This window comes from Scyliorhinus canicula, chromosome 11 (genome assembly GCF_902713615.1).
Source record: "Scyliorhinus canicula chromosome 11, sScyCan1.1, whole genome shotgun sequence".
NCBI classification, from domain to species: Eukaryota; Metazoa; Chordata; class Chondrichthyes; order Carcharhiniformes; family Scyliorhinidae; genus Scyliorhinus; species Scyliorhinus canicula.
The window spans coordinates 161,342,872-161,367,882 of NC_052156.1; the positions used below are offsets into that span (position 1 = coordinate 161,342,872).

The 25,011-nt window shown below is 42.0% G+C and overlaps 1 protein-coding gene across 2 annotated transcripts in view; it reads right to left on the reverse strand.

Annotated features, from left to right (window-relative positions):
- The window catches only part of taf3 (TAF3 RNA polymerase II, TATA box binding protein (TBP)-associated facto), a 200,658-nt gene that overhangs the window by 57,760 nt on the left and 117,887 nt on the right, over positions 1 to 25,011 (reverse strand). For both annotated transcript variants that reach the window (XM_038811879.1, XM_038811878.1), the window contains exon 3: positions 94 to 1,889. In XM_038811879.1, coding sequence (XP_038667807.1) covers positions 94 to 1,889 — 1,796 coding nt within the window. The remainder of the gene's footprint in view (positions 1 to 93; positions 1,890 to 25,011) is intronic.

Sequence of the window (25,011 nt, forward strand, 5' to 3'; positions counted from 1 at the left end):
AGAGCCTGTTATAAATACCTGAGCTGAGCTATAGTCATGCTCAACCATCAACGCTCACTGTTAAAGCAATACACACTTCATAGTGCAACTTACTTTTTCATTTTTATGCTTATCTTTTTCTTTCTCCTTTTCCTTCTTTTCTTTCTCCTTTTTCTCCTTTTCCTTCATCCTTTCCTTGTCCTTATCTTTCTTTTTCTTTTTCTCCTTTTTGTCTTTTTTCTTGTCCTTCTCTTTCGACTTTTCCTCAAATAGTCTTTCTGGAACCATAGGAGACACTGCTGGCAAAGCACACTGAGTCTTGATACTGCTTGGGGTGCTGAACAAGGGCAACGGAACCTCTTTTGGAATAAACCCAAGTCCTGTTGAAGGGACCTTAGCTTTATGTTTATCCTTGTCTTTATTCTTTTCTTTATCCTTTTTCCCCTTTTCTTTATCTTTTTTCTTTTCTTTATGCTTTTCTTTGTCCTTTTTAAAGCTCCCATCTTTATGCTTTAACTTTACATCACTCTCATTGAAGTCTTTAATTCTAAATTTAAATGGATCTTTATCGTGTTCTTTACCAAATTCTCTGAAAAAAATCTTGGACTCTTTGTTGGCTTCCTTTTCTTTATCCTTGCTTTTCTCTTTATCTTTGCCCTTTTCCTTTTTGTCTCTGTCCTTATCTTTCAGCCTTTCTTTTTCCTTCTTCTTGATTTTCATCTTAATCTCTTTCTTCAGCTTTTTCTTCACATCAGATGAAGATGCATGCTTTGTGCGTTCTTCATAGAGCTTAAGGAGGGGTTCTGGAGTTGGTGGGGAAGCAGAAGGGGAGGACAGGTCAGGCATGGATGGAGGTACAGAAGGAGGTGTACCTAAGCTTGCCTTCCTGACAACCTCATTAATGGAATCATCCAAAGTCCATGACACGTTTGTGCTCGTTGTTGGCCCAGATGATGATACTGGGGTTGCACTACCCCTGCTAAAGCTGCTCGATAGGGAAAGCATCCGTGGGGTTGATGTTTCTGAAATAGTGAGTCTTCTGGGACTAGTGAAGATTTCACTTTCTGATTCGGACCCGGAAGAAAACTCAAAGGGGTCTGGGTCACGCTCAGCACAAGCACGAGCTATAACAGCGTCAATAGAGTCATCAATGCTCTTATCAGGCACTGCCAATTTATTTGGTGATGTATCCAAAACATCTAGTTTCTCCAATTCAGTTGACGTATGTGGCTGCTTTAAGTGAATATTTTCTTTCCCAAGTTTTTCAGGCCCTAAATTACACACCAACAAAGGTGTTTGGCTTGGCGTTTCATTCTTGGTAGTGGATTGAGAAACAGTTGCTGGTGCTTTCGGACTTTTGGGACTTTTTGTACGCATAGGCGATTTTTTGTCTGACTTTAATGAAGCTTTTGGAGAACGAATGGGACTTCCTGAAAGTGCCAACTGAGATCCTTTAGGGGATTTGTTTTTATGTATCGGTGAGGAGGAGACTTTAGATTTGACTTTAGATGTGAGCACTTTTGAATCTGAAGATTTGGGGGTTGAAAGTTGTGATGGTTTCGGTATAGGTGCAAGCATCGGAGGCTCAGGTGAAAGAGGAATTGGTCCAGAATGATCTGGTGGTTCAACTGGAGATAAAACAGGAGGCACCCTTTGAGAATTGATCATACTCAAGGGTTCCCTTGGTTCTAAGATACCATCCGGGCTCTCCATTTTACAGCCAGCTGTTCTAGCTCGCTTTGCAATTGGTAAGTCAATAGAGTCAGGGCTTTCAAGTGGTCTCTTGCCCAAGAAGTTTTCATCATTAACAGCCTCTTCCTCTTCCATATCCTCTTCTTCCTCTTCAAGGGGAACCTGCATAGCTTCTGCTGATGTACCTCCATCAGTGGGAACCTGCTCCTCCTCTTCCTCTGTCAAAGAAAAGAAAATATTACAGAAGGTGGAACTTGCATTTTTGTAACATCGCATCACTTTCAACGGATTTCACAACCAATAGTTTACATTTGAAGGTCAGTCACTTGTTATTAAAGCATCCACAACAGTAAATTTTCAAAAGTCTCACAAATAACAAATGAGCTTAATGACAATTTAATCATCATTTTCTGGTGTTAGAGAAATGTTGGCCAGGTTACTGGGAATGTAGGCATGTATTGCTCAAAATGGTGTTATGGTATCTTTAACGTCCACTTGCATTTTCATACCAGGCACAACCTCATGAACATTATAATTCCCTCAGTAGAGTACAAAGTGTTAGCCTAGTTTATGAGCTTAATTCTTCAATGGGCTGAAATCAAAACCTATTACCCATATTTATACTTGTGTTTGGCCACTTGCTTCTCTAGCTAGGATTGTTCATTCTTGGTGGTCAGGTGGACCTAAAACTGATAGATTTTAGCAAGAAAGGTAGCCAAGAAATGACGGATCTTAAAGGAAGAAATAAAAGTAATTGTGCTTTGCAAAAGCATGGCAGATGTGGCAATCTAGGCATGCCCTTGTGATGAGAAGAACACATATACGCCCCACCTTGTAATATATGATATCATGTCATTCCGTTGCATAAGCCTAGGTACCAATTCGTCATGATACCTCTTCACATGCCCATCTACCCAAAGAGAAAACAACAGTGCCTTTGGGAAGAGTGATGCGCGCAAACCTTACTCTACAGACTGATAATTTATAACATCAAAATGATCTTCTGATTCAAAGGTGAGAGCTACAAACAGGCATGTGAATAAAGAATAAAAACCATAAGAGAGAAAAATGTATAGTTTATATCTTCAAATTAGAAGTGGAGTAAGTTTAGAAATATGACTCTGATCACTTTTATCTTGACACAGGAATAGACTTGAATCAAGCCATGGAAAAGTTAGCTTAATAAAATCTGATCTGACAATGTCAATTTACTTGTAAAGATACTTTCAAAGAATAGAATCCCAACAGTGCAGAAGGAGGCTATTTAGCCCATCGAATCTTCACCAACCTTCTGAAAGCACACCCTACTGAGGCCCACTCCCCAGCCCTAGCCCCATAACCCACCTAACCTGCACATCCCTGAACACTAAGGGACAATTTAGCGCAGCCAATCCATCTAACCTGCACATCTTTGGACGGTGGCAGAAAATCGGAAAACCTAGAGGAAACCCACGCAGACACGGGCAGAAAGTGCAAACTCCACACAGACAGTCACCCAAGACTGGAATTGAACCCGGCTCCGTGGCACTGCGAGGCAGCTGTGCCAACCACTGTACCACCCCTATACTATATAAATGCAAGTTGCTGTTAGACTGGGATCTTATTTACGATGCTATTCAGTTTGCCCTGATAAGACATCTGATGGGTCAGTGTGGATGTTTGCAACTCAAAACTACTGAAATAGTATCTATGTTAAATTGACTTAGAAAGGGTAAATGAGGGCAGCAAGGTGGCAGTGGTTAGCACTGGGGCTACGGCACTGAGGACCCAGCTTTGAATCCCGGCCCTGGGTCACTGGAGTTTGCACATTCTCCCAGTGTCTGCGTGGGTTTCACCCCCACAACCCAAAGATGTGCAGTGTAGGTGGATTGGCCACGCTAAATTGCCCCTTAATTGGAAAAAAATAATAATTGAGCACTCTAAATTTAAAAAAATGAAAGGATAACTAGCACAAAGCACACAATTATCAAATAAGGTTAATAAATTACAATTTTGTTCTCTGCTTCGAACTTCAGATCTGTGTTCGATAATTTCTTGGGTTCAGTGACACCAGATAAGTCCTGTGCTTCCTACAATCAAGAGTTTATCTTTTCCACCCAATACCAAGCCATGTGAATTATGAGTACATATAGGACATATTCACAATTCCCCTATCCCACCCGAAGATTCAGCATTTATACATAGTATTTAATGTTCCCTTTCCTTCCCACAATTGTAGCCATCCAATGTGGTGTTAGATCAAAGTGAAGAACGTTGCATAAATGACCCCAGTCTGAAAATAAAATGCATTTATATACCTTTGGCAGTAAAACACCCTAAGGCACTTTACAAGAATTAACAAAATTTGACACTGAGCCAAGTAAGGAGATATTAGGACAGGTGACCAAATGTTTGGTCAAAGAGGTCGGTTTTATGGACTATCATTAAGAGGAGGAGAAAGTGGTTTGGGGCGAGCTTAGGGCCAGACAGCTAAAGACAAACCTGCCACTGGTGGAGGGGTGTGGATCAGGGATGCCAAAGAGGCCAGAAGTGGAGGAGGGCAGTGATGGCTGAGATTTGCAGGGCTAGAAAGGTGACAGACATTTGGAGAAGTAGCATCATGGAGGGATTTGAAAATTCAATTTTTAAATTGAAATCTTGCCAGACTGGGAGCCAATGCAAGTTAGCAAGCACAGGGGTGATGGGTAAAAGAGACTTAGTTCAGGTTAAATATGTATGCTATGTTAGGATTAATGTGTAAAGAATAACTTGTGATATGATCATCAGAAGGTAGACAACACTTCCAAAACAGAAAAATGTTCTATTCCAAAACAGAAACATAAGTTCTATGTTCGTGCTCACAGCATTGGTTTAAACATGGGAACACCAATATCCTACATTTACTAATCAATAGGCAATGAAATGAAATGAAAATTGCTTGTCACGAGTAGGCTTCAATGAAGTTACTGTGAAAAGCCCCTAGTCGCCACATTCCGGCGCCTGTCCGGGGCGGCTGGTACGGAAATGCCAGGCTCACCTTACCGTGTTAGTGTAAAACTCAAGCTGTTCATGAACTGGTGTTTTGTTTACACTTGGTGTTTAACTAGTAAACAGATTAAAGGCAAGGTAAATAAAAATCAACCACACTCAAAACATTATACAATCAATCGCAGTACATCCATGTTTGGGGATGGTTTTGAAACATGGATTCAATTTAGCTTAAAAGTTCAGAAAAAAAGTGAAACTTAAACAAATACTGACACTGACCAAAGTTGCACATATTTTGTTATTTCTTGTAAAACACAGAACAGACTGCTCCCTTGACAAGTACTGTAAAAGAACTTTATATGGCAGTTTGTTTTATGCTAAGCATTTATATAATCATTCAACTCATTGTGCCTGGGCCAGCTCTCAGAGCTTTCAACTTAGACCCTTTTCCCTGCCCTTTCCCATACTCTTAAGCTTTTCTTTTTCAAATATTTATCCATGTCCCTTTTAAAAGCTATTATAGATTCCGCTTTCACCTTGCTTCGGATAGCACATTGTCCTAACAACCAGCAGCAAAAAACAAATTCTCCTGACCTCTGCCATCATCTTTTGGTAGGTTAATGTGATCTAGTCTTCCCTGGTAATCTCACTGAAAATCCTCACAACTGCTGGGCAACTTTATCAGATTTTCTGCGTTGCAGTGAAGTTTCTCTAATCTCTGTGTACTATCTTGGTGCTCAGTCACCTAAGGAGGGAAGAGGTTGCCTCCTGCTTTGTCAACAGTGTGAGTGAAGGTATCAAGTGGGGGTCCTGCCACATTAATCTTTGAAGATCTAATGAATGAACCCTGCCGCAAACTGGCAGCTTCCCCTTGAAGTTGCTTCCATCTTTGGTGTAGTGTGAGGTAGGTTAGTGCCTTTGGACTTTGACGTGCGGGGGTTCGCACAACCAAGAACAAAATTGAGAAAACAAGACACATGGGGATGGGACAATCCCTTTCTTGCCAGTAGCAAGCTTTAGTAGAACTTCTAAATTCACTCTGGAGTTGCACTGGAAGCGAAAGCACAAAGGTCTAAAGCTGGAAAAAAGGCAGCTTAAACGGTGAGTAAATGAAAGTCAGAATTTAAAGTGATCTTATTAGTTAGAAGTTACATTAACAAATAACACTTACTTATGGATCGAACTATTTTTTAACAGCCCAAAAAGTAAAATGAAACCTCTTAAATCATTTTTATTCTCAGATCTACCTCACTGTTTTATTTCCTTCTGCGTTAAGATTTTAATTATAACAATACTGCATTTATTGAAAATGCCACAGGGAAATCGTCTACACTGGCACCAGGAAATGAAGATCTGCAGTGCTGAAATCTTAGTGGGACCTCAGTTCTACTTATCTGACTGTTTTATATATTCTGACAGGAATAGCAAATGGACACGTTCTCTATTGATTTAGAGGCAGTAACCAATCCGCATTACAAACAGAAACACTGCGTAAGATATTCTGGAAGAAATTCATGCACAACATACATGAATAGATACACAAGGAAATTGTAGCAGAATGTTCTGTTGAGGCATGAGGAATAGAGGAAGAAAAGTGGGGAGGAGGAGGAAGAGAAAAGGGAACAGCTACATCATCGTAGATAGAGATGGGAGCAAACTCTGCTTGGAGCAAACCATGTGTTTGCTGCCATGCCCGCAACACAAAAGGACCATTCACTAACAAACAATGAGAAGCACTAAATTCAGTTAATTAGAAGTGTGCTGAGGTGATGCATTAATAAACAAAAACAAAAAAATGCAGCTGCTGGAAATCTGGAAGAAAAATATAAAATGCTAGAAACACCCTTGACGGGATTAAAACCTCACACTATGTTTTAACATACCATCCTTAAGGCTATTTCTCAGATCTTATAAACTGGACAAACCCCTCTTAAAATGGCTGAATGTATGCCTGTCTGTGGCCCTCGAACAAAAGGAACTTCCTGGCAGTATCAAATAAATTTGCCCCTCGTTATCACTGAAGAGGCACTAACCCTGTGGGTTGCACAGAGCAAGTTCAAAGAGAACTATACAACAGCCACCTGCACTTTGTAGCTCAATGCTGGCCAACTGGAGCTTACTCATCTACGAGGACAAAGCGCATTGTAGACTTCCTTTCAATTCTTATGGTCTGAATATCGCAAGGACCCAGGTGAGGCATACATTCCCTTGTTAAAGACAATGTGGAGAGGTGGGACTCATGTGACATAGACCTCTAGCTGGCATAACTAGTAATGCTGCCTTGCTGTAGTATAAAACCTCAGTCTGTTGTTTACCATTCTACAAGCCATCCTAGCAGAAAGGAGCTTTCTGCCAAGATTCGAATACCTAGCTACATCTACACAGTTTTGATTTCTGTACCATCGTCGAGAAGATTGATGCATCTCCGCGTGCCAACCTCACCATATGAAGTCAACCCCACTGGAAAATTCAATTCAGCCCACTGACCTCAAGTGAAGAGAAACCCGATTGTGCTTTGATTCAAGACTCTGAAACACATGGGGAACAGTAATTCTTTTTTCTGTGGTCTTTGCTCAGCAAATCTTTTTTCCTCCATCCCTCTTTTACTGTATGAATGCGCAGGAGCAACGTTGCGACTCGTCTCCTGAGGGCCGAGTATGAGAAATTAAACTAACCCTATGAGCTCATCCCATCTCAAATTTGCTGTGAGGTTATTAATATAAATTAGATCACACCAAAATTGAGGGGGCTGGGAAATACCCCATCACGTATAAAGGGGGCAGCAAGTCAAAAAACCTTTGTGTTTACGGATGGGAATTGAGAGAAGAAATTAGTGCTGTTTAAATTAATCCCCCCTGCCCCCCACCGCCGTATCAACTTAATCGGTCAGGCAGCATCTGTGGAAAAAGGAAGGTCCAGTTAACATTTCAATTCCATGACCTCTTGTTAGAACTAGAAATAGTTCATCTGTAACATCTTTTGTTATGAAACATTAACAGTAACTTTTTCTCTCCAAAGGTGCTGCCCGTATTTTTCTGATCTTAGCATATTTCATGGACTGTTAGCTTACATTAAATCATAAATAATTTTCACCTAGTTCTATTCTAACCAGATTCAAAAGTAGTAACTACAGCAATGGCTTCTCTGATAGCCCATGCACCATTATCTTTAAAATCCTCCAAGGGTTATGCTTGGCTTCCTCCTGTTTCTCATCTACATGGTACTCTTTGGTTCCATCATGTGTAGACATGGGGTCAGCTTCCACATGCATGCTGACAATGCTCCAGTCTACCGTTCCTCCACTTCTCTCAATCCCTTTCCTGCCTCAGTGTTGTATGACCACTTGTCCGACATCCAGGCTTAGAAGAGCTTCTACTCTTCCCCGTTAAACATTGGGAAAACTAAAGCCATTGACGTTTCCTGCTACAATTTCCTGACCATTGCCATCAATTCCATCCTCTTACCCGGCCGCAATCTCAGGCGGAACCAAACTTCTCTCAATTTAAGTGTCCATTTCAATCCCAAGCTAGCTTCTTGCGCAAAATCTACCCCTACTTTGCCCCACCATTGGTGGCCATATATTTACCAGCAGGCCTCAAACATTTGAGTTGGGAGGTTTTTGATTTCTAAACCCTCCCATCTCCTCCTCCTACTTTACAAACCCTTCTCAAAACCTATTGTACTGACTAAGCATGTTTTTAACTCTCCTGATATCTCCTTCTGTGACTTTCATTGCATCTTTTGACTATGCCCCTCCCTCGTACCTTGGAACATTTTTCTATGTTAAAGGTGCTACATAAACACAGTTTTGGTGATGATGCCCATGAATTATTTGCCTGTCGTTATTTGATTTTATATAGACAACACGGCACCAACATCTATGAGTCAGTTTTTATTGAAACAAGGTAATTAAGACACCATTGGTACTTCAATTTCCAGAGAATTAGAAGGGTGCTGATGAAGACAGATTGCAGCTGACCACAAATGGTCTACATATGTCAGGACAACCCAGAGATGGAATTACAGCCTTTAATTGGTATCATAGTATCCGTTATGTGCACAGCCATGACCAAGAAGGTTAATAAAGCTAAGCACTATTTAGCATATAGGGGTCTTTTTTGGAACTCAATGAAATTAACGTTTCATTAATTCAAAAGTAACTTGAAATTCAATCAAACTGCTGGGACGGGCCATGAATGATCAAATGCAGCAAGTAAAATCAATGAAAAGATTAAATCTGGAAGCATAAATGAATCAACAGTGTTTCACAATCAAACATACTGCTTTGCCCATCAGGTTGCCAAAGTTGGAAAATATTTCAGCACTAATAATGTGGCAATTGAAACTTTCCAACAATTGAGAACTGTTGTATGAGGAATGGTAATAACAGCTGAAACCTTACCAAGATGCTGTTTTGTAGAGACTAAAGTTAGCGGGAGGCAGCAATGATGAAGCATAACATTATGTGATCTACAGAAGTGAGGATATTAAAGGTGATTAGGATGGATGGATCCTCCTGTTGCTTCGATGGATGTGTTCAGCAAAGAGACCGATTGTTCACTGTCTAGGTCTCTTGTCACATCATATGTGATGTTAAACCAAACCTGGAACTGCAGGTCCGATTGCAAATCACTGTTAGAGGAGTGGATGAAGGCCCTGGGCTTTGTGGCATGCTCACTGGTACTGTAGGGGCCTGACGGTTCTCAAGTAAAAGGTAATTTACAAAGTGATTATATATGTAGCTAGTATGTGTCAGAGAGGAAAAAACTTTTGAACACTTAATTTGGCAAGTTCAAAGAAATCAGTAAATAATTATTCAGGGTTAACAGAGCCCTTAAGGTACAATTTCCTGAACAAATGCCATTCAAATTCACAAATCTTTGTAAACAGCGAGACAGAAAACTATGAAGTACGGCTATAATGACTGTGACAATAAACATTAATGCTGATATACTGAAATAAGCAAGATACTGCAGCTCCTGGAATCTGAAACAAGAACAGAGAAAAACTCAGCAGGAGGAAAACAGAGTTCATGTTTTGAGTCCATAAACTCTTCATCAGAACTGAAAGGTGAGAGAATGTAGAAACTGCAACAAGAAGCAGCTTTAAGAACAGAAGATGGATGTCCTAGTGTGAGAGGAGAGGGGTTTGTACTGAGGCAATACATGTATGGAATATTAAAAAAATAAAAGGGGGGATTTAGTCATAGAATTTACAGTGCAGAAGAAGGCCATTCAGCCCATAGAGTCTGCACTGGCCCCTGGAAAGAGCACCCCACCCAAGCCCACACCTCTACCCCAGCCCCACAACCCAGTAACCCCACCCAACCTTTTTGGACACTAAGGCCAATTTAGCATGGCCAATCTACCTAACCTGCACATCTCTGGGCTGTGGGAGGAAACCGGAGCACCCGGAGGAAACCCACGCAGACACGGGCAGAAGTGCAAACTCCACAGAGACAGTCACCCGAGGCCGAAATTGAACCCGGGTCCCTGCCACTGTGAGGCAACAGTGCTAACCACTGTGCCCGGGAAGTGAAAGGTCAAAATCTAAAGTTGATGAACTCAATGTTGAGTCTCGAGGGCCACAAAGTGCCCAACTGGAAGACAAAATGTTGCTCCTCCTTCACTGAAGTACTGCAGCAGGCCAAGGAGGGACATTTGACCATGAGAGTAAGGTAGCATGCGACAGGACGGCTGGGGTCATGTTTGCGGGCTGAGCAAAAGTGTTCCGCACAGCGATCACCTAGTCGGCGTTTAGTATCCTTTCTATAAAGATGACCGGATTTAAAGCAGTGAAGACAATAAATCAAATTCAAGGAAGTGCAAGTGAGATGTTGCTTAATCTGAAAGGAGTGTTTCAGATCTTGAATGGTGAAGAGGTAAAGGGTTAGATGTTGCACCTTCTGTGATTACAAGGAAAGGTGCCGTGGGAAGGGGATGCGGAGTTGGGTGTGGTGGAGGGGGGTGGACAAGGGTGTCACAGAGGGAGAGCGAGGGAACCGGGGGGGGGGGGGGGGGGGGGGGGGGGATGGACAGTGACGGGAAGATATGTTTTGTGGTAGCATCATGCAGGAGCTAGCAGATACTGTATGGGTATACATATATAACTCAGACTGCTGTTTCCTCTTCCTGACAGTATTATAATTGCAAGCGTGATTATCATGATTGCGCTGGATCACAAAAGGAGCTAAGTAACATTTACAGCAGGAATAAAATGCACCAACGACACCCCTATGGTACTGCATTGAACAGTTATTTAATTTTTAAATAAAAAAATCACTTTGTGACATCCGAATGCACAATTCTGTACTGCAGAGTAAAGCAACTACTGGACTGTGTAAGCACCGTAAGGTGAAACAATTTACAATATTATGAATGGCCTAATCTATATGTTAATACTAGTGGATCATATAACTCCTGCTTGAATAAGATAGGGGCATAGTTGGAGGGTTTCTATAGTTACCACCAATGGCAACTGTTCTGAAAGGTTGCTTGACTGACATAGCACACGCTGCTCAATTGGTGCCCAGCAGTTGCTTATGATATGAAGCTATGATAACAGCAGTTTCTCTAATATCTAACCCCCGCCCCCCCACCGCCCCTCAGCATCCCTCAGATACATTAAATCACCTCCGTTTGTCATAGGCCTTTATTCAGTCACAAGCTAATAGAAGTTTAAAGCTCGACTGGCCTATGCCAGCTCTAAGAACTATTAAGCATAGAGTGGAGGCACATTGTCTCTTCAGAAAAGTGACAGTTTTTTTTTGTTGAAAAATCCTTCAGCAAGTCAGTGGATGCCATCTTGCAAACCTCTTGGGTACATCTTCTGTGAGATATTGACGAGATAACCTGCTCTTATTCTTATGTCATAGCTGGTGTAACAACACCGTGGGGCGGGGGGGGGGGGGGGGGGGGGGAGAGAAGAGGGGTTTAAACAAGAGCTACAAATAGAATGGGGAATTGTTTTAAAAAAGGAGGAAAATCGGAGTTACTTTGCCTCTTTTTTCCCATGTTAATCTGAAAACATTAACAGGGAAACACGCTGAATAGCAAATTGAATTCAGCCCGGTGTTTGATCAAGCCAGTTGCATATCTTTATCACAAGATACCAGTTACTTAAAACTGGCCACTGCATTTCAAAATCTGCACTAACATAGGAACGAGGATGATTTTATCAAAAAGGCAAGGTCAAGGAGTAAGTTGCCCATCTGTCACAACAGCTGGATAACTACAGGAAAGTAGTTACCTTTTAATAGCTGCAATCCCTAATGGCATTGCAGACTAACGAGTGAAAAAAAAGTGTTCTTTCAAACATAGAAGAAAATGAATAAAAATAGACAGAAGTATTTAAATAATGATTGATCAACTCTCATTGTTGGGCATCAATCAGGCCAGGACATTATAAAGAGTTATGGCAGTTTTACACATCTGTATTACTGTATTTGAATATTTATATAATACTTAGGGCTGGATTCTCCACCTCGCGATGCTGGAAATGCGAATCACGATCGGGTGGAGGATTGGGCATCCGGCAAAAATCGAGTTTCGCATCCGGCGCCGATTCGGGCAGCATGCGTCTGTCCCCACTCCGGCAGTGAAAATGAGGTTTGCGCCCCGTGCCGGCAGGACGTGCAAAACCGGCATTTGCACCCATTTAAATGTGATTAACAGCTTGGACACAAGATGCTCCGCCCTTTTGTTAAGCAAAGATATGAAGGGACATGGGCCAAAGGCAGGTATATGGAGTTAGGTCACAGATCAGCCATTGAAAGGCTGGACAGGCTCGAGGGGTGGAGTGGCTTTACTCCTGTTCCTAAGTTCCTTCCTCGATGCTTCACCCCTCTCAGGCAGAAGTCTTGGTGGCTCAAATTACTACAGGTATTCACAAACATGGACTGGGCGGCACAGCAGCGGAGGGGGAGCAAAGGAGGCTAAAAAAAACACTGAGAAACTGTTGAAAACTGTCGGGATTGCTGGGGATAGCTGCCCGGGCTGAGACAAGCAGCGGGGAATGACTTGGTGTCGAGTTCGTAGACGGGGTGTCCCCCTCGGGATCGGGGTGGCCTGGCTCAGACTGCCATTGCTGCAGTCTGTCTCTTAAACACGCCCCTTCGGTGCTGCTGACACTGCTGAGTGCATCCTTTGAATGCTCAGAAGGCCAAGGTCATCTGGGAGCACAACCAGGTTGCCCCTCTGGACCCCTTCATACCCCAGCTGTATCATCACGGGGGTGGGCATGGCCATGCTCAATCAGGGGCCTACCAGGTGTTGGCACTCCTCAGAAATGCTGCCCACTGCAACGGAACAGCATAGCTCACCCCAACCAGAGGACACCTGCCCCATGGCCTTTGTAGCCTTCCTTGGTTCTCTGCCTCTCTCAGGGCAGAGGTCTCAACAGTGACCCACACCCTTCTGGATCACCAGCTGTCTCCTCCTGGTGAGGCTGGCAGTGCTGACTGCCTCGACCACCACCTCCCAGAGGGCAGGTGTGAGTCTGCAGCCCAACCTGGGGAAGAGGGTGTTCCTCTGCACCTCACTGGCATGGACTGGTGGGTCCACTTCGGACTCCTGTCTTTGGGGGGGGGGGGGGGGGGGAGGGCACATCTTCTGTGAGCCATATCGTGGCTTCAGCGTGTGTGTGCGGTAAGTGGAGCGCTTAAAAACAGCTCCAGCTGCCAGGCTCTTTGGCACTAACTTCAAGCCCAAGGGTTAAAAAGCCCGCTAGGCTGGGAATTGCTCTGAATTTACACTGGCAGAGTGCTCGCCAATTTGCATGTCCTGACTCTCTTACTGAATAGCGGCCACAAAGGGAACATAAACTGCACGCAATTCAGTCCGGTCATCAACAATCAGTCTCCCAAACAGAGAATCCTGCCCACAGCTTTTTAACGTGTAATGCTTTCTGGCTTTTCTACCAACTAAAAAGCAATAATATTCTTTTTTCAATCTACAAATCCTGTATCATTTTTTTTATTGTAAAAGGCATTTTACAGTAATGCCTTTACATACTTCAAAAATACTTGCAATGCAGCTGAGGATTTGTTCGGCAATAGCTGCAAGTACAGTTAGGTTTCACGTTATCCTTACGTTAACGATAACGAGCAAAAAATGGAAGTGAAAACATTGAGTAACACAGCTAAAGTTTTAACTTAATGGTAAGAGTTTTAAAAAATAAATTAAGGAAGCAAACTTTAATTGTCAACATTCTTAGTTATCAAAACAAACTGGGCAGCACTCTCCCAAGAAATGACTAGGGGCTGTATTCTTCCACATCCCGCCTGCCACAAGATCGCCATGGCTGGGCCGCGGAGCATGTGAAGGTCCATTGACGTCGGCGGGAATTTCCGGTCACCGGGTGGCGGGGCCGGAAATACGCGCCCTGAGTGTCATTTCGGGCTGGAAAACAGGTGCGAATTGCGGCAGCAGTTCCAGCGCGATTCCCACCGTATTTCCCGCACACTTAATCATTTATTTGGAACCGGGATGAAACCTACTGGGAAAGTGATGTGTGGGACCCAAAGCCTCACAGAGATCGGGGCGCCATTTTTAAAGGGTGCCCCAATCTCAAAGTAACAGTGCAGACACCCCCCCCCCCCCCACCCCCCGGAGTCTTTACAAGCTTCTTGATTGGCAGGTCCAGGCTATTTCAAAGGAGGGGTTAGCATTGTTCAATTTTATAGCTCTGCAGGGGCCCATTAACTCTAAAGTGCTTTGGCTTTTGAGCAGGTGTTCTTTCTAACCACAGTGTTTTTTAAAGAGGCTGTTTCTTTGTTCTGAGAGCCTCCTGGAAAGAGCAAGTGCGGGAGCATAGCTTGTAAAAGGCAATGAATCATGAATGTAAACAATGCAGTTCCATGCTTTTGGGCTTCCAAGCATGCCTGGAGACTTGGAAAAGTGAAAGGGGTATGAAATTGATTGTGAAAAAAACACTTCAAAAGATTTCCTACAAATTAGAGGACACTAATGACAAATCATTGAAATTGACATACTGGGAGAGAGTTTAAAGGTTTCCAACACATCAAAGTAGTCCTGAGTTGTAACTTCACCAGGTTGAAACCTCATTTTTAGGTATGCCTGCCTGCAATATTCATTGAACCAGGATTGATCCACTGGCTTGGTGGTAATGGTAGAGTCGAGGATATGCTAGGGCATGATGTTAAATATTGTGGTCGTACAATTCTGCTGCTATTGATGTACCACAGCTCCTCATCTCATGGATGCCCAGTCTTGAGTTGCTAGATCTGTTTGAAGTCGATCCCATTTAATCGCAATGTGAAGAGAGGGATATGTCTCACAAGGACCGTGCGGTAGTTACACCTTCCGATACTGTCATGGATAGATTTAGTGAGGATCAGGGTCAGTGTGTTTTTCCCTCTTGTCTGTGGTAATACTACTGAGCCACTCTTGGTGATGGACATCGAAGTCCCCCATCTCGAGTACATTCTGCGCCTTTGCCTCTCTCAGTGCTTCCCCCAAGTGGTGTTCAACATGGAGGAGTACGGAGTGAAGCAGTAGGGAGGGTGATCAGCAGGAGGTTTCATTGCCCAAGTTTAACCTGGTGCCATGAGACGTCATGGGGTCCAGAGTCAGGTTGAGGACTTCCAGGGCAACATCGATCCCCCCCGACTGTATGTCACTTTTCCACCACTTCTGCTGGATCTGTCCTGTTGGTGAGACGGGGCATATCCAGGAATGGTGATGGTGGTGTCTGGGGCATTATTTGTAAGGTATGATTCCATGAGTATGACTAGTCTGTGAGACAGCTCTCCCAATTTTGGCACAAGCCCCCAGCTGTTAGTAAGGAGGACTTTGCATGGTCACAGGATTAGGTTTGCCATTGCCATTTCCGGACCCTAGGTCGATGTCCGGTTTCATTCCTTTTGTGTTTTCTTTTTTCGATTGAATCCAACGGGGTGACTTGCATTGTCTTTTCTGACGGATGGGTCATAATTAAGGACTGCAGATTTCCTTCCCCAAAGGGCGTTAGTGAACTAATTGGGTTTTTCCAACAATTGACAATGGTTTCATGGTCATCATTGAACTTTTAGTTCAGAATGTTTTATTGAGTTTGAATTCCACCATCTGCTGTGGTGGGATTCGAACCCTGACCCCCAGAGCATTACCCTGGGGCTCTGGGTTACTAATCCAGCGACAGTATCTCTGTGCCACAGCCACCACTTTGTTCACGATAACATGCTCCTTGGTGTTGCTGGTCCACATTTTTTGCTTGCCTATGCCAATCTCTCACACCGCGTACAGCTCTTTCAGTGCCTCTCGTACGTTCAAACTGCAACCTACAATTGAAGGCTTTTCAAACTGACAGTTTCCACGGGCTTCATGCAGAAAATTGCTACAACACAATCATGATTGTACTGGCAACTAGTATGGATTAAGTACATCTAGCACAGTGTTTGTGTTCCTTCAATGTACATTATTACCTCCACGACTGAAGGTAGGCAACGGTCACGTTTACATCAATTTGACAATCTGTTCATAATCAATATATCTCGAAAACTAATGGACGGATTTTCATGAAATGTGAACAGGGTCTCACCCAAGAAAGAACTGATTAGCTTTTGGCAAAGATGCAGGTCAGGTCCTGGAAAGTTTTTAAAGGATCCGATAACATTGGGATACAAGACTTAAAAAAAAGAATATGAGGGTGGTTTTATTTAGAAGGTTGTTGATTGTTTTAGTGTTGTGGATTGTCTCAGTTGCTGTGGTGCATCTGTCAAAATGAGCAGAGTTTTCAGAACAGGTTGTTGGATGTGGACTGGCCCCTGAGGTCTCCTCTGTGAGATGGAAGCTCTTAGTAAATTAAAAATATATATTTAACAGCTTTGTGCTTACATGCCATCATCCTGGCAAGGAAAGCCTCAAGGAACAGCTGATTAATTGCAATAATGTTGAGTTAAAACACCGTGGCAGAACAGTGAGCTCTACTGAATGCCTTCTTCATTTGTCGCTGTAATATTTCTCTTCTTGCTCCATAAGATGACAGATAAAGAGTAATTTCATAAGTAGGCCTGCCAATAGTACATCTAGGAAAACATAATGTCATTGAGTCGAAAGTTTCCAGCAACATGATTTTCTATCAAATTTTATGATCCAGTATATAATCAGATAAAGAGACACCATGTTTATATGACAGGTAGACACACGTTGCATCAGCACGAACATTTCCTGGCAATCTCAGGCACATGGTGTTTCATCAACCTGGAATGCCTGCATTGCATCTTTGTTCTGTTTCCGATTGTCAATTCTGTCGCCAGAAGCTGCCTGAGCAAATAAAAAGACAGACAGGGAAAGACCAGCTGGCTCTTCAAGCCTGGCTAAAGCCGTCATGACGCAACTAAGTGTCATCCATCCCACTGTACCCTTCTCCTTGTAGCCATGAAATCTCCTGGGAGACTTAAAAATTCAGTGCTTTATATATGCCCCTGATGTGTAAACGTACAGATGAACTCGCCAAGTGAAACTGTACTTGTAGCTTTAGATCATGAAGGGCCATTTAACTTACACGGTTTTTCTAATGCTAATATTTAAATTGCTATTTTTACTTGGTTTATTCTTGAACTGATTTTCATAATTTGTTTACAATTTAACTAAATTATCTATGCTCTATGCAGAGGATATTGTATAAAGCACTTGCCCTAGCTGTTCATCTAAAATCTCTTGTATAAATGAGTTTTGGGCCAAAATCAGCAGATTGCATTTGATCCAGGCGATACTCTATTATGGGGGACGGGGGTGACAAGAAAGAAATATACACAGGCACAAAGAACACCAGACACTCCTAAATTAGATGTTTTTGGACAATCAATAAAGTATTTGCTGTATAAAATATAATGGTTACATCTGCACTCAATCTAAAAACGTGCTTTCTGAAAGCATGCACATGTCCATGCTGTGTTTGGGCCCCAAATACATTGTATGGGTTTTCAATTCAGGAAAGGTCTATTACACTTTAAAAATATATATATATATTTCTTTTTACAGGGACAGATTGCAAAATTGTTTCTTTAGGGTTTACATGGCTTTAATTTACAAATTATCATGCCCATGCTAAGATGCAGTATGTCCCAATGCTGTAAATCTCATAAGGCATTTTTAAACATGCCCTGTCACCTCCTGCCAACCATGTATTTTCTACACTGCTATAAACTTGTTCAATGCTTATAATGACCTTGACAAATTCTGGAAAAATAATCTCTGGACCTCCAGCTCTGAGCTATTTTTGAACTGGCTTTGAATAATTGTCACACAATATGAGTTTCTTGATTAATTGCTTGAGATAAGGCCTACTTTCCTCACTGGCCTCCAGTGGTTCCATTACTTCCCACAATCACTTTTTTTCCCCTAGTTTGCAAGCATAGAGGGATGTGCAGAGAAGGAAAACGCACAGATGCCAGAGAGGGCAAAATGCATTACAGAAGGATTACCAGCAGACAATGACAAAAAAGGATTAACTCTTCCAATGCCATTAACACTAATAACAGGTAATTATTTAACTACAAGCTAAGGGGTCATTGAGTGATTAGCAATATTTTCACAGAACACAAAATAGTCTTCTTTCACTGTGTTCGACTCTTATTTTACCCTGTATACAGAGCCAACGTGCATATAATTTGAGAAAGAATACATTACTCAAATAAAAGAATATGTAATCAACTGTAAGCTGATGAAAACACATCCTTAAATTATGGAATTTTTTGGAATCATAAGTATGACATGTACTCCACAAATGCCAAATATTTTTTTTCAAACTGTTATGAACTAGTGATGTGCACAACTAACACATCTATGAAAAATGCAGCCTGGACTGTTTTGATTCAGTGCAAATAACAAATTAGAATTAAAAATTATAAAATATTCTGCTTTAACAAACCTCTATCCAAATTGTTATTTTTTTTCATTATTTGGTACTGTATAATAGGTTCCTTTATTTTAATTGTCTTAACGTGCATTATTACTTTCTTTGAACTTCCTTTTCACTTACTTTGTCTTTCACTCCCCCTTTGCCTTTAAGAATAGCTTTGTTTATTTTCTTAATTTCCATTGTCATTTTAAGACTGTTCTTTTAAGCACTTCTAAATTCTGCAGAGTAACAGACCTTCGTACAGTTAGTGCAACAGCTCTGAAGTCTAAAGGACATAGGAATTGGAGCTGTATGAAATAATACAATAAGCAACCTGTTAGAGGATCATGTATATATTGCTGATGGAAACTGAAAATGGATGGCAACTGTAAATGAAAGCATATCTCTTTATATACCAATGGCCTAGTTGCAAAACACCAAACTTGAAAATAACTAGTAAAGCAGTAACACTATGTAGTAATTAGTAATCATGCCAAGCTTGAGGTTTAATTGTTTGAAAATTGGGGAAAGAGGAGAGATAATGAGTTTCACAGCTTGAGATCCTGAGCAATAATGTATTAAAAGCTCATAAGTCCAAATCCAGTACAGATGTAGGGAGGAAGAGCATGTAAGGAATGATATCTCACAAGATTTTCCAAAGCACCAAGACTTCGCAAAAAAATCCCAGCGATATCCTTTCTGATTGGACCACACTGCACTTAACCTACTCATCCTCCTTAACAATGTGTGACGCAGTTGACCATTCCATTTCATGTCGTCTCTCACTCTTCTATTTCTACCTCTCCTGGTACAGCAAGAACATGGGCTTTCCATCCCACTTATCTCTACCCATATATTTCTTTTGGTTAATTCATGGAATGTTAGCATCACCACCAAGGCCAGCATTTATTGCCCATCCCTAATTTCCCTCGAGAAGAATGAGCTGCCTTCTTGAACCACTGCAGTCCATGTGGTATGGGTACACCCACAGTCCGCTAGAATGAGAGTTCCAGGTCTTTGACCCAGCAACGGTAAAGAGCAAAGATATAGTTCCATGTCAGGATGGTGTGTGACTTGAGAAGGGAACTTTCAGGTAGCACTGCTCCATGGGACTGCTGCACTTGTTCTTCTAAGTGATAAAGGTCATGTATTTGGAAGATGCTGTTGAAGGAGCCTTGATAGTGCATCGTGAAGGTGATACATACTGTTACCAATGTGTGCCAGCGACAAGTATGGAAGATCTTTCTTTCAACAAGGTACCACAAACACAACTATGGGCGACGATAAATAAGAATTGTAAGAACTATCAAAGCCTCAAATCCACCAAAAGGAAGCAAATAAGATGACGATGACAACACATTTGTTGATCTTGTTGCTTTTTAAAACATAACTTTTTAAAAATGTATTCTTTCATGGATGTGCACCTCACTGGCAAGGCCAGCATTGAACTGAGCGCCTGCCCGGCAATTTTTAAGGGGACAGTTAAGAGTCAACCATATTGCTGTGGTACTGGAGTCACATGTGGGCCAGAGCAAGAAAGGATGGCAGATTTCCTTCCATGAAGGACAGTAGTGAATCAGATTATTTTTTGTTAGCCATCAATGGCAGTTTCATTACTGAGATTAGCTTTCAACTCCAGATTTTATAATAAAATTTAAATACCACTATTTGTGGTGGTGGGATTGGAACCTGTGCACTTAGAGCATTACTCACAGCCTCTGGATTACTAGTCTGATGACATTATCACAATTCCACCATCTCCCCCGACTTACAATAAAGTGTAATGCTTAAATGTAATATTTTACCTAGGAGAAAAGCATATCAAATAGTAGATGAAGAATTAAGAGAGTTGACTGAATGCACGATGGAAAAGTCAAGTTTCTCCCCTACTTTTAAATGTGGAGAAGGACGAAATGAGGTAGGTTTGTTGAGAGACTTCGAGTGGGTTTGTCATAACTGGCTGAAAGCTCTGATACAGAGTTATAGCTCGAAAAGAGTAAAGGTTGGAATGGGAAGACTACAGTAAGCAGACTGAGAAATATGGTTGGAAGGTTGAGGAACATCATGGAGGGACCTGCAAACCCCTGTTATTTAAATGTTTTTAGTGCTAAAAATGGCTTTGAATTATCAGGAATAGACCGTATAATCCTAATGTTCAATTAGATACGAATTATCTGTATACAGAAGCTCAAGAACAGAAACATGCATAGAAACATACATAGAAAACAGAAGCAGGAGTAGGCCATTTGGCTCTTCGAGCCTGCTCCACCATTCGTTACGATCATTGCTGATCATCAAATTCAATACCCTGATCCGATCCTGCCCTTCCCATATTCCTTGATCCTTTTAGCCACAAGAGCTATGTCTAATTCTTTCCTGAAATCATACAACATTTTGGCCTCAACTACTTTCTGTGGTAGTGAATCCCACAGATTCACCACTCTCCGGGTGAAGAAATTTTGCCTCACCTCAGTCCTAAAAGGTTTATCCCTTATCCTCAAACCATGACCCCTAATTCTGGATTCCCCCACCATCGGGAATATTCTTTCTAAATCTGCCCTCTCTAATCCTGTCAGAATTTTATACGTTTCTATGATATCCCCTTTTACTCTTCTAAACACCAATGAATATAATCCTAACCAACTCAGTCTCTCCATGTATGACACAGTCCCGCTATCACAGGAATTAGCCTGGTAAATCTTCGCTGCAATTCGTCCATAGCGGGAGCATCCTTCCTCAGTTAAGGACACCAAAAATAAACACAATACTCCAGGTGTGGCTTCATCAACTCACTATATGGTGCAGTATGGGTGGCACAGTAGCACAGTGGTTGGCATTGTTGCTTCACGGCTTCAGAGTCCCAGGTTGGATTCCCGGCTTGGGTCACTGTGCAGAGTCTGCACGTTCTATCCATGGCTGCGTGAGTTTCTTCCGGGTGTTCCGGTTTCCTCATCCAAGTCCGAAAGACGTGTTGTTAGGTAATTTGGACATTTTGAATTTTCCCTCAGTGTACCCGAATAGGCGCCAGAGTGTGGCGATAGGGGATTTTCACAGTAACTTCATTGCAGTGTTAATGTAAGCCTACTTGTGACAATAACAAAGATTATAGGTTATATTACTATAAAACATCCCTATTCCTATTCAAATCGCCTCGCTATTAAGGCCAACTTCCGATTTGCCTTCTTTATTGTCTGCTCTACCTGCGTGCTTACTTTCAGCGACTGATGCACAAAGACACCAAGGTCTCGCATAGTATCCACTTCTCCCAATTTAAACCCATTCAAATAACAATGTCTTCCTATTTTTGCTACCCAAGTGGATAACCTCACATTTATTCATATTATACTGCGTCTGCCATGCATATGTCCACTCGTTCAGCCTGCCCAAATCACGTTGAAGCATCTCTGCATCCTCCACGCAGCTCACCCTCCCACCAACTTTGTATCACCTGCAAATGTGGAGACAATACATTTAGTTCCCTCATCCAAATCATTAATATATAATTTGAGCAGTTGAGGTTCTCGCACAGATTTCTGCGGTACCCCAAGTCGCTGCCTGCCGAACGGTAAAAGATACATTTATTCCAATTCTTTGCTAATTAGCTTTCTATCCATCTCACAACACTACCCGCAAACCCATGCGCTTTAACTTTGCATAGCAATTTGCTATGTGAGACCTTGCCGAAAGCCTTCTGAAAGTCTAAATAAACCACATCCACCGGTTTTCCCTGGTTAGCTCTACTAAGTTACATTTTCAAGAAATTCCAGGAGACTTCTCAAGCATGATTTCCCTTTCGTAGACCCATGCTGACTTTGCATTATTATACCACTGCTTTCCAAATATTGTGCTACAGAATCCTTGATAATGGACTCTAGCAACTTCCCCACTACCGGTGCTAGGCTCACTGGTTTACAGTTCCCAGTTATCTCCCTCCCTCCCTTTTGAATAGTGGACTTACACTAGCCACCCTCCAATCTGTAGGAACCAGTCCAGAGTCCAAAGAATTTTGTAAAATGACCACCAATGGATCTACTATTTCCAGGGCCACTTCCTTAAGTACCCAAGATTGAAGATTTTCAGACCCTGGAGATTTATCCGCCTTCAATCCCAACAATTCCCCTAAAACCATTTCTCTACTAATACCAATTTCCTTCAGTTTTCACTAAAATTTGTGTTTCTCAGAACTTCTGGTGCATTATTCATGTCTTCCTTGGTGAAGACAGAAGCAAAGTACAAATTTAGTTCCTCAGCCATTTCTTTGCTCCTCATTGTGAATTCCCCCATTTCTGACTGTAAGGGGCCTACATTTGTTTTTGTCAATCATTTTCTCTTTACATACCTATAGAAACTTTTACAGTCAGTTTTTATGTTCCCCCCTAGCTTATTTTCATATTGCATTTTCTCCTTCTTAATCAATCCCTTGGTACGCAGTTGCTGAATTTTAACCTGTTCCCAATCCTCAGGTCTATTTCTTTTTCTTGCTAATTTGTATGTTTCTTATTTGAATCTAATACTATCTTCAATTTTCCTTGCAAGCCATGGTTTGACCATTGTTCCCTTTCTGCTCTTGTGCCAAATAGGAATAAACAATTTTTGGAGATCACCTATTAGTTCCTTGAATGCCTGCCATTGCCTGTCCGCTGTCCTTCCTTTCAGTAATGTTTCCCAGTCCATCATAGCCAACTCTTGCCTCATACCATCACAGTTACCTTTATTGAGATTCAAGACCTTGGTCTCAGAATCAACTACCTCACTCTCCACCTTAATAAAGAATTCTACCATACTATGCTCACTCAACCCCAAGGGTTTTCTCACAACTAAATTGCCAACTAATCCTTTCTCATTGCACAAACCCAGTCCAAAATAGCCTGTTCCATTGTTGGTTCTTCAACATATTGGTCCAGAAAACCATCCCATACACACTCCAGAAATTCCCTCTCTATTGTACTGTGACTAATTTCACTCACCCAATCTTATGTAGATTAAAGTCACCCATAATCACAGATATTTCTTTATCACACGCATCTCTGATTTTCTGTCTAATGCTATTCCCAACATTACCACTACAGTTGGTGGTCTGTATACCATCCCTACGAATGTTTATTGCCTCTTGGTGTTTCTTAACTCGACCCATACAGATTCCACATCCCCTGTGCTAATATGTTTCCTCAATATTATATCAATGTCTTATTGAATCAATAATGCAACTCCACTACCTTCTCCTTTCTGTCTGGCCTTCCTAAAAACTGAATAGCCCTCAATGTTTAGTTCCCATCATAGGAGGCACATCTCCCTAATCCTAATTATATCATACTCCTTTACATACATCTGCGCAACTAATGCATCCAGTTTATTTTGAATGCTCTGAGCGTTCAGGTACAAAACCTTACGGCTAGTCCTTTTAACGTTCCTTGTTCCATCCCTACTATTTTATACACTTGTCCTGATCTGATTCGGGCCTATTATTTTTCTTATTCTCCTTGCTGTTTTTTTCTTCCTCTTGATTTCACCTGCTCTGAATCCTTACGTATGTTTCCATCCAAGTGTACCAGTAGGGGCTGGTTTAGCTCACTGGGCTAAATCGCTGGCTTTTAAAGCAGACCAAGCAGGCCAGCAGCACGGTTCGATTCCCGTACCAGCCTCCCCGGACAGGTGCCGGAATGTGGCGACTAGGGGCTTTTCACAGTAACTTCATTGAAGCCTACTCATGACAATCAGCGATTTTCATTTCATTTACATTTCATCCTCCTGCCACATTAGTTTAAACCAATACTCTCGCAAGTATTCTCCCAAGGACATCAGTCCTGGTCCTGCCCAGGTGTAACCTGTCCAGTTTGTTCTGGCTCCACCCCGTCCAGAACTGGTCACAATGACCCAAGAATCTGAAATCCTCCCCCTCACATGAACTTCTCAGCCATGTATTCATTCTATATATCCTGCTTTCTGCTCTGACTAGCGTGTGGCACTGGTAGTAATCATGATGTGACTGCCTAAGATTGAGATCCTACTTTTCAACTTGCTTCCGAGCTACCTAAATTCTGCTTTTAGGACCTCCCCTATTTTTATTAATGTCATTTGTACCAATGTGTACCAGTGACTGTTCACCCTCCCCCTTCAGGATGTCCTCCAACCGCTCTGAATCCTCGACCCTAGCACCAGGGAGGCAACATACCATCCTGGTGTCTCTTTTGCAGCCACAGAAACATCTTTCTATTCCCCACACAATTGAATCCACTATAACGTTTGCATTTCTACGCCTTTCGCTCCTCCCCTGTGCAGTAGAGCGGTGTCTTTGCTACCATATATACAATATATGTATCTACATTGAATGATGACACCTACTCCTGATTCTTCTCTCCCATTGCACCAGATGTATACACTATCTCTGCCAATCTACCTTGTGGGCTAAGGATTAGTGAGGAGCCATTGTTCTGAGCTGTGGCCTGCTATCTGCACCAGGTCCGCACACAAATGCCCTACCAGATTTGAAAACCCTCTGGTTAGAATTATTGC